This window comes from Papaver somniferum, chromosome 5, assembly GCF_003573695.1.
Source record: "Papaver somniferum cultivar HN1 chromosome 5, ASM357369v1, whole genome shotgun sequence".
Taxonomy (NCBI): Eukaryota; Viridiplantae; Streptophyta; class Magnoliopsida; order Ranunculales; family Papaveraceae; genus Papaver; species Papaver somniferum.
In genome coordinates, this window is record NC_039362.1 from 179,976,203 (window position 1) to 179,990,061 (window position 13,859).

The 13,859-nt window shown below is 36.4% G+C and overlaps 1 protein-coding gene across 1 annotated transcript; it reads left to right on the forward strand.

The window, feature by feature from the left end:
• Positions 1 to 4,546: 4,546 nt before the first annotated feature.
• Positions 4,547 to 10,065, forward strand: LOC113280222. Its single transcript, XM_026528873.1, has 8 exons — positions 4,547 to 4,708; positions 7,393 to 7,434; positions 7,642 to 7,721; positions 7,866 to 7,968; positions 8,217 to 8,390; positions 9,165 to 9,230; positions 9,337 to 9,389; positions 9,831 to 10,065. The coding sequence occupies exons 1-8, from the start codon at positions 4,547 to 4,549 to the stop codon at positions 9,910 to 9,912; spliced, it is 762 nt and encodes a 253-aa protein (XP_026384658.1). The 3' UTR covers positions 9,913 to 10,065.
• The last annotated feature ends 3,794 nt before the right edge of the window (positions 10,066 to 13,859 follow it).

Genomic DNA, 13,859 nt, shown 5'->3' on the forward strand with positions numbered 1-13,859 from the left:
TTTAAATCCAATTCCCCTGAATGCATGATAGAATATTATATCCACTGAACTTCCTGTATCGATTAAAGTTTTGTTCAATATTCATTCTCCCGTGGATTTTGTTGTTGTCTTCTTCTCTTTTCGCGTAATAGGCACTGTAATTACCAATGGAGATGTGTGGTTCAAACTTTCTTTTGGTATTTCTGCCGCCATGAATGTGATTTTTTGTTTTTCCCAATCTTTCAAGGATGATGTCTTTTCTACCGCCATAACTTTTCTTCCTTCAAAATTTCGTTTATGTATTCTTCCTTTGATGTTTTCATGGAATTCATTAACCATTGTTTTTGTTATCATATTACACTCCGATCTTTTTTTATCTTCATCGACTCTAATCATTTTTCTTTTAACTGGTCCACTGATTTATTTAATCACTTTCTTGATTCGAACAATCTCAACAACAATCTTTAATTTTCGATCTTCAGCCTCTCCCTGTTTCTAGCGCCATTATGTAGTTACAGGAAATCCTACACTACACCCCTCATATGATTTCATTATTACTCAACTCATTTTTAGATTTTCAATCTTAATTTTATTGATGAATATTTGAATATTCTTACAAGAAAAGATAAAAGAATCAAGAATAACCTCTGCTCTAGACTTTCTCTCTCCTATTTACTTATTTCTTTCTCAAAAAAGATCTCCCTTGTTCCTCACAGTTGAACGACTATTTATAAGGAAATACATAGTGGATGACAGCTAATCTGTCCTTTATTTTCGGATATGTCTTGCGACATTCTCGCAACCTTACAAATGTTAATCTCGCAAACTCTTTAATTTTCGCAGGATTATCACATCTTTCTCATGATTTTAGCTGACGTCGTTTATTATATCGTTTCTGAAATTGTTCTGCGACGCTGTTGTGTTGTGTTGTTGATAATTTCGCTGAAATATTATTGTTGCGAGATTCTGATCCTACACGGGTAGTTCGGTAGATAATTTGTTCTATCGCGTATTCAAAGGTATGGGATACAAGGATGCAGATATGACGCGTTCTACATACAACACTCATGGTTTTAACAGAACGATAACAAAACCAAAGGGTGAAATAACCGTGCGACTACTATTGGGAGAAACAGAAACGCAAGTAACATATATTGTGCGTGGTCGATGTAGATTCACCATAGAACATGATATTGGGGCGATCATGGGTGCATGCGATAAAAGGTGTAGCATCAACTCTCCATCAATGTGTGAGATTCCCAATACCAAGTGGAATAAGAGAAATCAAAGGAGATACAAAGAGTGCGAAGATCTACGGTCAGATAGATGTAAAAATTACGAAGGACGCACGAGGAAACAAAAAGATCGATGGAGAAAAGAAAAGGAACTAAGGAAGGAAGAAGAATTAAGAATATACATGATAAGAGGACAAGAAGGAAGAGGAATACCAAGCAAAATTCCAGAAGAGGAGGGCGCACCGACGCACAAAATAAAAGAACCAACACTACTAGGAGAACCAAAGGCGAATTTTACCGCAGCAGAGCCGACAAAAAATATAAATATTGGAACAGAGGATGAACCAAAGATATTAAAATTGGAAAAAAAATGGGCAAAGAGGAGGAAGAGCGAACGATCAACAGCTTACGCGAATACAAAGACATTTTCGCATGGAGCATCGAAGAAATTCCAGGAATAGATCCTTCTTTCGCATGCCACAAATTGGATATCAACAAGAACGCACGACCATTCAAGCAAAGGATAAGGAAGATAGCAACCACATACCATCCTCAAATAGAAGCAGAGCTACTAAAGATGCTTAAGGTAGGAATAATAAGACCATCAAAATACCCAGATTGGATAGAAAATATGGTGGTGGTGTCAAAGAAGAATAATGGAACAAGGATTTGCATCGACTTCATTGACTTAAACAATGCGTGTCCAAAGGACAGCATTCCATTACCAGACATACCACAAATGGTTGAAGCAGCATCAGGAAATGATAGGCTCTCACTTATGGACGGATATAAAGGCTACTATCAAATTCCTTTAGCCGAAGAAGACCAAGAACATACTCCTTTTTTCGCACCCAGAGGATTATATTGTTACACAAAAATGCCTTTCGGTTTGAAAAATGCAGGTGCGACATATCAAAGAATGGTAGAAAAAGTATTTGAAAAATGGATATACACAACATTGAAGGTTTATGTTGATGATATGTTGGTGAAGAGTAAAAAAGTTGAAGATCATGTTGACAAATTGACAGAAATCTTTGAGCAGATGCGGCAAATCAACACCAAGATAAATCAAGAAAAGTGCATTTTCGGAGTTGCGTCGGGAAAATTCTTAGGTTATATTGTATCCAGGGAGGGAATAGAAGTCGACCCATAAAAGTTACAAGCGTTTCGTGACATGCCATCACCTGCAACTGTGAAAGATGTACATAAATTTAATGGACTGTTAGCTTCATCAGACGGTTTATTTCGCGTTCATCAGACAAGTGCAAACACTTCTTCAACATCTTAAAGAAGGGGACCAAGTTCAAATGGACAGAAGAATGCGACAAAGCACTGCAAAATATAAAGAATTACCTAATGAATTTATCTATTTTGCAGAAAGCGGGGCCAGGAGAAGAATTGTTAATATATTTGGCATCAACACCGCACGCATTAAGTGCTGTGTTGCAACGTATGGATCAAGAAGTAGAAAAGCCGACATACTACATAAGTAAAACATACAATGTCGCAGAGAAAAATTACTCAAAGATTGAAAAGCTAATTCTCGCACTGGTCTATGCAACACAAAAACTCCGTATTTATTTTCAAGCCCACAAGATTAAGGTATTGACAAAAGTACCAATTGAGTCTATAATAAAATATTCAAAAAAATCAGGAAGAATCGAAAGATGGAATGCACAAGTAGGGAACTTTGAGATCAAGTATGAAATATTATGTTCACCAAAATCGCAAGTCATCGCAGATTTCTTGCAGAATTTCCATTCGAAGAAGATGAACATGTCGAAGAAATGATGGATGTGGATGAAGAACATGGGAATCCTAAAGATTTGTTGACGGGTCATAATTCAAATAGATGGGACATACTGGTGGATGGATCATCAAATGGAGAAGGCAATGGAATTGGAATAGTTTTTATTTCACCAGCAGGGGAAAGAATGGCTTACTCATTCAGGTTGGAGTTTGTGTCCACCAATAACGAAACTGAATATGAAGCGGTAGTGCACGCATTAAAGTTATCAATTGAAATGAAGTTAGAAGATGCAAGAATAACTAGTGACTCACAGTTGGTAATCCGCCAGATATAGCACAAATAATCCATCTTTACAGAAATACAAAAAGCTAGTCACATAGTTAGCAACACAAATTCCAAAAATAAGTTGGAGGCACATATGCAGGAAAGACAATCGATTCGCGGACGCACTGGCTTTCATTCCTTCTATATGCTAGTAGATCCAACTGCAAGGTATATAAAGATACAAACGCTCTTTTCGCCTTCAATTAAGAAGGAAGAGAAAGAAGACGCAGACGTAATGATGGTAGGAAACACAGAAGAAAAGCAAGAGAACAAAGACGCAGATTGGAGAACCCAACTTCATTTATACTTGGAGAAGGGTGAAGTCCTAAGAAACAGTTTGGAGGCACACAAGTTAAAGAGTCGAGCGACAAATTACGAACTAAGAGATGGTGTACTATATCGAAAATCATTCTTTGGACCATCCCTAAGATGCTTAACGCGAAAAGAGGGAATGGAAATCTTGACGGCATTACACTACGGAGATGCTAGGAATCATAGTGGAGGAAGGTCTTTAACATACAAAAAAAAGATACAATGGTATTACTAGCCCTATATGCATAAGGACGCAAAATAAGTATCCAGGAGGTGCGAAGAATGCCAGCGTCACGAAAAGAGGATACATGCACCTGGAGTGACGCTAAACTCATCAACAAGTGTGTGGTCATTTGGAAAATGGGTCTTAGACATTGTAGGTCCATTTATACCAGGAACAGGGCAAAGGAGATACCTAATAGTAGCAACACAGTATTTTAAAAAATGGGCAGAGGTGAAAGCAGTACAGTATATTCGGGATAAATATGTGTTCACGTTCATATTTGAGAATATCATCTGCAGATTTGGCATTCCTTTTCAATTAGTATTTGATAACGGAAAACAGTGCGAGGGCGAAAACATAGAAATGTTTCTTAACGCATTCAAAATTCAAAGTGGAAAATCCGCTCCTTTATATACACAAAGTAATGGACAAGCAGAGGCAACTAACAAGAAAATTGCAGATATACTGAAGAATAAGTTGGAAGGATACAACAAAGGGTGGTGCGAACAAGTGCATAATGCAGTATGGGCATACGGAACAACTAGGAGAGAAACTACATGAATGTCACCTTTCTGTCTGACATATGGAGTAGAAACGGTATTGCCAACTGAGGTCATCATTCCTACAACTAAGAAAGAATCATGGGAATAGAATTTGAGTGCGGACTTAATTTTAACAAAAGTTGATGATCTAGAATAAAGTAGAAAAATTGCTCTACAACATATGGAAAATTACCACAAAAGGATAGATCGAGAATATAAGAAGCGCGTCAAAGAAAGAGAACTGCAGCCAGGAGACCTAGTGTTGCGAGAAATAATGCCTTATCAGAGAGGAGGAGCTGGAAAGCTGGAGAAAAGATGGGATGGACCATACATAATAAAGATGGTAGTTGGAAATGAAGCATACGAGTTGATGGATCCTTAGGGAAGAAACATGGGTCGCAAGCTTCATCATCCGTGGAACAGATTATATTTGAACAAATACTATACATAAGTCATGCGGTAGTCACCGCACACATGAAGAAGGCAATCCCATGCACCTGAAAGTGAAGTATATGTAGATGAAGATGCGAATTTTTCCACAGGGATGTAATATTCAAGCATATGAATAAAAATAAATACTTTGCTTTTTTATACATAACCCATATCCTAACAAAAAGGCAAAAATAAGACCTTACAATAAGACCTTAATAGAAGGCAAGAAAAGTAAAAACTCCAACTAGGGAAGCTAGGCATCCAATTGTGGCGTGCACCCTAGTTCGCATACAACAAGAGGAAATAATAAGACCTAACGCACGTTACTATTGGGGAATACCTAGTTAGCATGACTTGGGGGAAAGCTACACCGACCCTGAAACCTGAGTCATGGATATTTGGGGTGAAACAAAAGCCAATCCAGGAGAGGCGCCTAAATCGAAATATTAAGGTGACAAGGTCTCTCCTAAGGAGTGCGGAAACTCGATCAGGGCGTCGAGGTCCACGGTTGATTCAAGAGTGCTTGGGAGTCTGGAGCGTACTTTTCCACTCTTGACAAGTCTTGACTATGATGCACTCGGTCCAAAGAAACCCCACTTAGGGTGCGGTCTCGTAACCACAATCCATATCGGCGGAGGGATAAGAGGCCTCGAAAACAACTGATTGTTGCATCACTGGATGAGAAGAGTCCACCCGAACCCGGTAGGGGTAAGCTTCTTTGAAGGGGAAGTCAGGGGGAATATAAGGACGACACCCTCCATTAGGGAGCTGAATTGTGTCAAAAGGCGCAATTATCATGATTCTTTTTACTCACGGGGGTATTAAGGCTTGTCGTATTTGCGCGTCAATAAAACCTGCTGAGTCAATAATACAAGAAGATAATAAGGAGAGATCAATGGGTCATTACGTGAAAATGTAAAGACTGCTTGCGAATTTGTCTCACAGAAGCAAAAATCATATATTAGGAAAAATAAGGCCTTTAATTAGGAAGGCTAAATAAGACCTCATGAGAAAAATATGATTCACACTAACATTGTTTTGCATGAGATATTGAACAAGAAAATGCCACACGGACTTACCTGAAGAATGAAAAGTCAAGGCATATTTCTTACAAGGAACATAATAAGACACTAGTGTAAAATGGGGCTTCTTTTGACTCACATCAGAGACCCTCACTAACGATAGTAAGACCTTTGACCAGACATAGGGGTCTCTGATATGATAAAAAAATGAAAAAGTTCAGAGTTCACTAATAACCGTCTCTGAATATTTACTATTTTTCCATAAACTTACAGCTGATCCCGCGACCCATGGAAACCGATTCCGATGTGATACTTTTTAATTACTTGATCGAGGATATAAATACATATTTCTCTCTCTCCCATTTCTCATTTCACTTTCTCTTTCTTCTTCTGCTCTCTCGGTCTCCCCTCCTGCCCCTCTCTTATCCATCTTCATCATACTCACCACCAAATCGAAACTGAAAAAAAAAACGATAAGAAATCAATTGAATCATTGCTCTTAAACCCAACCCAATTCACCATCTTCTTCATCTCCTCCAAAAAAAATCATCGAATTATCCGATAAACCAAGAACCACAGACGTAAGCAAAGAGGAAGAAAACCATTTTTCTTGAACCATCTTCTTCTTTTCATCTTTGTATTAAGGTTGTAATTAACTAACCGATCTTCTTCTTTTTTTGTTCTGAGGGTTTCGTTTTGTACCACTTTTATTCATATTTGAAATGCAAATTAGGGTTTCTATTTGGGGCACTGTTAGGGTTTCTGTAATTGTGTTTGTAGAACATCCTTGTCTATTTTCTTTGGCCATGACTCTCTTTCTTCTTCTAATTGTTGTTTTCCTTTTCAATTTTTAGATATGAAGATGGAAGAATAATCCTGTTAAAAATTGGTGAGTTTTGTTGTTTAATCAACATATTGGGTAATGTTAATTTGTTCGTTTTATGATTATTTCTATCATGTTACTTGTAATTTTGATTTAAATGCGTTTAATTTTGATTTATTTTTGGGAGTTTTCATGAAATTGAAATTTCACTTATTTTGGTTTATGTAGGAAAGTACAAATCTCCTGAACAGTTATATATGCACCAGTTCACTATGGTCTGATAAACAAAAGGGTTCACATAGCATGCAACTTTACTGATTATGTTGAAGAGATCTGAGGTTTGGTTTTTATCTTTTATTCTCCTTTTAGTTTAGGGATTTTCTTGAATTGATGGTGATTCTGCATTAAGTTGTTTCTTATTGTTGTGTTGGTGCTTGTTCAAAAACATTGTACTATGTTTGTTTGATGAATGAACTCTTTTGTGAACTTCGGTTTTGTAAGTAATAAGTGATAATGTTCTCAAAATTGCAGGTGGAAGGACTAATAATCGAAGTACTTAGTTTGGGTTGCATATATCTGATATGGTGATAAGGAAGTGCTGAGAACCATGCTTCACCTCTCAATTATATCACTATTTTTTGATTATGAATCTGTGTATTTGTGAATCTAATAATTGGTTGTGATTTTGTTGCAGGTAAGGTTCACACGGATCTTTCGTTCGTGCTGGAAAAATGAGGAGAAACTCCAAAGGTAACTATACAAGACAGGGATATTGTTGCTCTGTACACCTTGGTAATATGTTTTCACATTCAGTTTTTTTTTATCCTTTTTACTGTGGACTTTAAACTTTCTGATTGATATTGCTTAGTGGTGAATATAACCAAGAGTCCATTCTTTCTCTTTTATCTGGTTGCATCACAATGAAATGATATTTGAATTTTTGTATCATCTTCGCACATTTAGGGTATTAACTTACTGGGTGTTGTTCAAATTTATCAGGGAAGGTGCCACAAAGAACCCTCTGGATTTGAGGGGCCCTGGAAAACCAATCCCCTAGTATTTGATAACTCTTGCTTCAAGTAAGACTATTATATACACTTCGAATTTATCTTTGTTTTAAGAAATACTTGTGTTATATGTTAAGTTTAATATATAAGGTAGTAGGATATATTGGTTACCAATACTAATGTTTTTTTTATAATTTTTATTTGACTTCTCTATAGAGAGCTTCTAAATGGGGAGAATGAAAGCTTAATACAACTCCTAACTGATAAGACACTCTCGACTAATCCCGTTCTTCGTCCCCTAACTGAAAACTATGTAGCGGTTTGTATTATTTCATAATCCAGTAGCGTCCCTCACCATCCTTCCTTAAAATAATTATGGATAATGAATTTATAAATACATAATTTGGAAAACATTTCAGCTGAATTATGTTGTGTAATGGTTTAATTGCGGGTCTGGTATGCATCTTTCTATGCTGCTGTCACATTCATGAGACATCACATTGGTTTTAAATTCTTGCTTATTTGGTTGCAATATTGAACCAATTAAACATGTTTGATGAAAACCAGGTAGCAGCAGAGAAGCCAAATCCAACAATACTTTTGAAGGCTTGGGAGTTACTAGAGGTCGAACCTGAGGATGCTCTACATATTGGGGATGATCGTAGGAATGATCTTTGGAGTGCTAGTGATGCAGGTTGTGATGCTTCCCTGTGGGGAAGTTATGTTAACTCTTCCAAGGAGGTAAGAAGAACCCTTTGTTTCCCTCAGTTATATGTAGATCACTATTATAGTTACAAAACATCTGACTTGATAAAGAACTAGCTAATTTATCAGTGATGACACAGTGCGTGCCCACCTTGGCGGTAGCAGAAGTAACAGTATATGGAACGTGTGTTACTTCAAATCAGCCTCACGTAATCTATAGTAAATTAAGATGAAGACGTCACTTAGGAAGGTTGTTGATGATACCCAATTAAGACTTTTCCTTATAGTGGCATTAAGAATGTGGTCTTTGACACATATCATCTCTATCGAGCGTTCAATTAGACTGGAAAAACTATTATCTTCAAGTTTCTTTAGATGTTACTGTGAATCTTTGTTTCAATCTTAATGGTATTATATTTCTAGTTGTTCACTTGATTATAGTGAAGTTCCTCAAACTATTATTTCGATTCTGTGTTGACACTGACTGATTATGAGTATGATGTTATGTTACTAGTTTGAATTTTATGTAAACCTTGTACACTAGGACGTTCATGATAGTCTGGAATATAGACCAGAGGGTCAGGAATCTTATTTTTGATGAGTCTTAATTTATAGATTGGATTATAATTTGATTTTTATGTATTTTCTTTAGGATCTGGAATTGGTTCGTTCAGAATGAGTTCTTCTTTATTTTAGGGGTTTTCTTTGTAAGTTCTTAATCTATTTTGGTTTCTTTAATTTAGGGCATGGATTGAATTCAATCTTCTATTGTGTATGTTTATGTTGACAGATCCGCTCCTCTTATTGCATGCAATAACTAGTTTTCCGCAGCCTTTTGACAAAAGTGAATCAGTTCCCAAAATGATCAAACTGAAAGTACTTCACTTTTGATAACTCATTTGATGTTTTTATTATCATTTCGTTGTAGTACATAGTTAGTGGAGTTGCTTCTTTCTTACACTATTATCTTTCCAATTTGTAGGCAAAAGATTACCACCCTGTTCAATCTCAAAACATGGAGCTTGCAACAAATAGGTATGTTCGAGTTATATATTTCATCTCCCTTGGGTTGTTTATCTACTAAGTTAGTAAATTACCTAGTTGGTTGGTGCTAAATGCAGTATGAAGTCTGCAATGTCGAAAATGTAATCTCATCTGCTATAGGTACAGTGAGTGATAAAGAGGATGATAACATGTCGAGAACTAAGATTCCCCTATAAATGCTATAAGTTCTGGTCTCTTTTCTGGAATGTGTTGTTATAGGTATTTAGGTGAAGTATGAAGTCTGCAATGTTGATAAATGACGTCTCATTAGCTATTGTTACCTCACACATGTGCTTTCAGCTACTACCCATTGGTAGAATGTCTGTCGAATTACCTCACACTGTTGTACATGACCTATATCTAGTAACTTATTTTGTTCTACCGTGTATTGTGAACTGAACGAAGTCATTGTACTATTGATTTGCTTTGCAGGAAGTCGCATGTGAACCAAGGACACAACACATTGATGCTCTGCTTGATATCATTTGTGAAGTATTGTCATAGGAGGAGCTGAATTATCATTTTGTTTTTCTATCAGTTTATTAGTTTAGCATGTTGTTGTCAGAACTTAGAAATCTTGGGCATGTATTATCTGAACTCAGTATTTCATTTTTTTTTTTGTGTAGTTTTACACCCAATGGAATGAATGTTAAAATTCTCAGTTAAATTTGAGGTTGCATTTGAATTTTAGTTAAATTTGAGGTTGCATTTGAATTTCAGTTTAACTGTAGTTTGACTTCATTAGACTTGACTTGACTGTTTGACTTAAATACCAGTAAGATTAATTCAAATTCATCCATTCATACATTTCAGCTGATCTGAATCTGATTTTTTTTATATTATAATTCAAATCTACGACCAGTACCGCGGGTCAGCATCTAGTTACTGTAAGAAACGGTCTCTGTTCAGAGACCCACGCAATAAGGGCCGTGCAATTAAAAAACGCTTTATAAATGACCCATTCAGAGAACCCTAGAACAGGTCGTTTAATTCATATATATGACGTGTCCTGGCGGTCGCTGAATTGTTGTTTTCCACTAGTGAGAGGCAAATATGGGAATTTAAACAAAAGAGATATTATCTTCCTTGTTAAGAAACGAGTAGCATAAATAAGAGTGTGCTTCAAAAATACAAGAATGTGCTTCAAAAATACATTTTCAATGACTTATAAGCGACATAAAAGACTAAGGAACGGGAAAAGTTAAGCATCATTAGAAGGTGCGTCTTGGATAATCACAGAAGCTTCAGCGTCAACTTCGCTGCCGAGATTGATATCAGAACTTGGAACTTTGGAGAGGTCATCACCAGACTCGTCCTTTTCAGACTGATTTTCATGAAGGGGAACTTCAGAATCTTCCTCATCATCGCTAACATATTCATAATCAATGTCAGGCTCAGGAAGCTTCTCGTCTTCGCTTATATAAAGAGGATCCATATTTACTAAAGGAAGTGAGTTGTCCAAGAGAATTTTGTTTACAAAAGCTCGAGCCTTAACATGAGCTTCACGAGCGACACCTTTCTCAGCATTCCTGACGCCAACCTCCATGAAGTTCTCAAGATACGAACATCTCCTATTTGCTCGGTCTCGAGAAGAAGTAAGTGCAACTGAGAGTTTCACACGTTCTTTGCTGACCTTAGACAGATCATACCTCAACTGAGAGACGGTGGACTGATGCGATTTCTCATATTTTGTAAAAGAATAAAAATAGAATTATAACACGAGAGAAATTCTCGCAGTAGCAAGATACAAATGATCAAAAAAGACAAGTAAACTGAGCCACTCAGCTCCATGTGACTACCCTCCCTATGAGAAAGAATATATTAATCTAAAGAGAAACCACTATTCTTCATATTTTCCATGGCCTTATCAAAATCATCACCAACCAAACCCTTAAGACGGGATTGAATCTGAAAAAGCGGGGGTACAACAACCACACCCAATATTTCGCTTAGCAATCTGTATGGACAAACTCCAATATACTTTCTAGAGAATCAACTAGACAGTCAGACTCAATCTAGATAAAAAGTATATCAAAGAGTTTATATCTCAATCTCTCGATTTGATATATACTCAAGCAAATTGAAATCTGCGATTCTTTATCAAATACTAGAGAGATAACTTGGATGGTACCGAAGACCAATATCCAAGTGTCAATCAATTTAAAGCAACAACCAAAAGGTCGGATATTCTAATTGATTGAACAACACGCAACCTGTGATATTTCAATTATATAAACAAATATAATGCGGAATAGAAATAACACAGACACCATAATTTTGTTAAGGAGGAAACCCCAAATGCAGAAAAACCCCGGGACCTAGTCTAGATTAAACACACACTGTCTATTAAGACGCTACAGACACTAGCCTACTCCAAACTAACTTCAGTATGGACTGTAGTTGAACCCCAATCAATCTCACACTGATCCAAGGTACAATTATGCTCCTACGCCTCTGATCCCAGCAGGATGCTACGTACTTGATTCCCTTAGCTGATCTCACCCACAACTAAGAGTTGCTACGACCCAAAGTCGAAGACTTTAATAAACAAATCTGTATCACACAGAAAAGTCTACGGTAATAGATAAATCCTTCTCAAACGAATATACCTAAGAGTTTTGTTCCGTATTTTGATAAATCAAGGTGAACATGAACCAATTGATAAACCAGACTTATATTCCCGAAGAACATCCTAGTGTTATCAATCACCTCACAATAATATTAATCGACGCTGCGAAAAAAGATATTTTGGAATCACAAACGATGAGACGATGTGTTTGTGATTACTTTTCTATCTTACCTATCGGAGATATAAATCTCAAGCCAATTATCACAATTGTACTCGTAACGATAGAAACAGCAAGATCAGATCACACAACTACAAGAAAAGTAGTATCGGTCTAGCTTCACAATCCCAATGAAGTCTTTAAGTCGTTAACCTGGTTTAGAAGAAGAAACCAAAGGTTAAAGGAGAATCCACTCCCGCTATCCAACTAGTATCACACATAAGGTGTGGGGATTAGGTTTCCCAGTTTCTAGAGTTCTCCCTTATATAGTCTTTCAAATCAGGGTTTGCAATCAATGTTAGCTTGGTAAAAAAGCATTCTATTCACCGTTAGATGAAAACCTGATTAGATTCAAGCTAATATTTCTCAACCGTTGGATCGAAAACTTAGCTTGTTACACAAAAATGAAATGTCCAATTTTGGGTTGATGAACCGTTCCCGAACATTAACATTTGTTGGTTCAACAATAGTTAACCAAATGGTTATCCATATGATCACTTTCATATCCACCATATTCTTCTTCACCATAACTAGTCCAAATGACTCAAATGAACTAGTTAGAGAGTTGTTCAATTGTTTAGATTTTATGTAACTACACAAGACACAATCGAAAAAAAAAAACGGTTTGATTCACTCGAATCGGTTCATGAACTTTATAGCCACGGTTTGCAAAAGCATTCCTTAGTTTATATAAACATGAGTTTAAGAACAACCGATTTTAGATATAACCTACTCAAGTTCGCGGAATGAGTTCGGATGACTTAATCTCACGGAAGGAGTTCAAAGTTCGCAGACTTGGCTCACGCCACATTCCGTTTCTATTGATCAACAAAGTTCGCAAACTTTGGTTCAAGGAATAAGGACTTATACATATATGTGTTTCCACAATAATGCTTATATCCTACCAATGGTTACGTAATCTAAACTCTCATTTCAATCATTGAAACATTCTCAGAGGACGTTATACAGTCGTTATTCACATACCATTTTTCGTCAGAGCAGTTTCCAAAGTGCTTGAAACATAACATGACTTTCGTCACTAGGTAAAGATGAATTTGGCTAAAGCGAAATCTTACCAAAACATATTTCGAGAAATAGATAGGCGAGTTAAACTCGGCTCGAAATAGAAGATGTGTATAATGAAAGTCTATATATCAAAACGACTTTTGTCTCAAGAATAGGTGATACATGTGTATCTTCCTCTCTCTGGCAACTAGTGATCCTCAAGAAGGATTGAGGATAAAATTCTAATTTAAGGAAGGAATACTGATTTTTAGGCAGTATTCTTAGATAAGGAAATATACCTAGAAAAGGAATATTTCCTACACAAGGTAATATTTCTAGATAAGGAAATATATACTTAGAAAAGCAATTATTTCTAGATTAAAAATATGGAAAATTTCTTGTTTGGTCCTAAGACCATAAGGTTATTTATAGTAGGGTCCAACCAGAATTTTCTTTTATCTAAAGGTCCATCATTAATTAAAACGTGAAAATGACCACAATACCCTGACTACCAAACGTGTGTGTCTACATGCTCATTATATCGAGTACATATCTGCTACACAGTTTATGAAATTTGAGTACATATCCGCTACACTGCTTACATAATTTGAGTACATATCTGCTACACTGCTTACAGGTTAAAAAAAACAGGATCTCTCTAGTGCTCCAC

Excerpts from the sequence above, each read along its gene's own strand:
- LOC113280222 (XM_026528873.1), top strand. The coding sequence starts at position 4,547 with ATGGAAAATTACCACAAAAGGATAGATCGAGAATATAAGAAGCGCGTC. Across the intron at positions 7,722-7,865 it reads TTTGATAACTCTTGCTTCAA|AGAGCTTCTAAATGGGGAGA; the intron begins GTAAGACTATTA and ends ACTTCTCTATAG. Across the intron at positions 8,391-9,164 it reads ATGTTAACTCTTCCAAGGAG|GCAATAACTAGTTTTCCGCA; the intron begins GTAAGAAGAACC and ends CTCTTATTGCAT.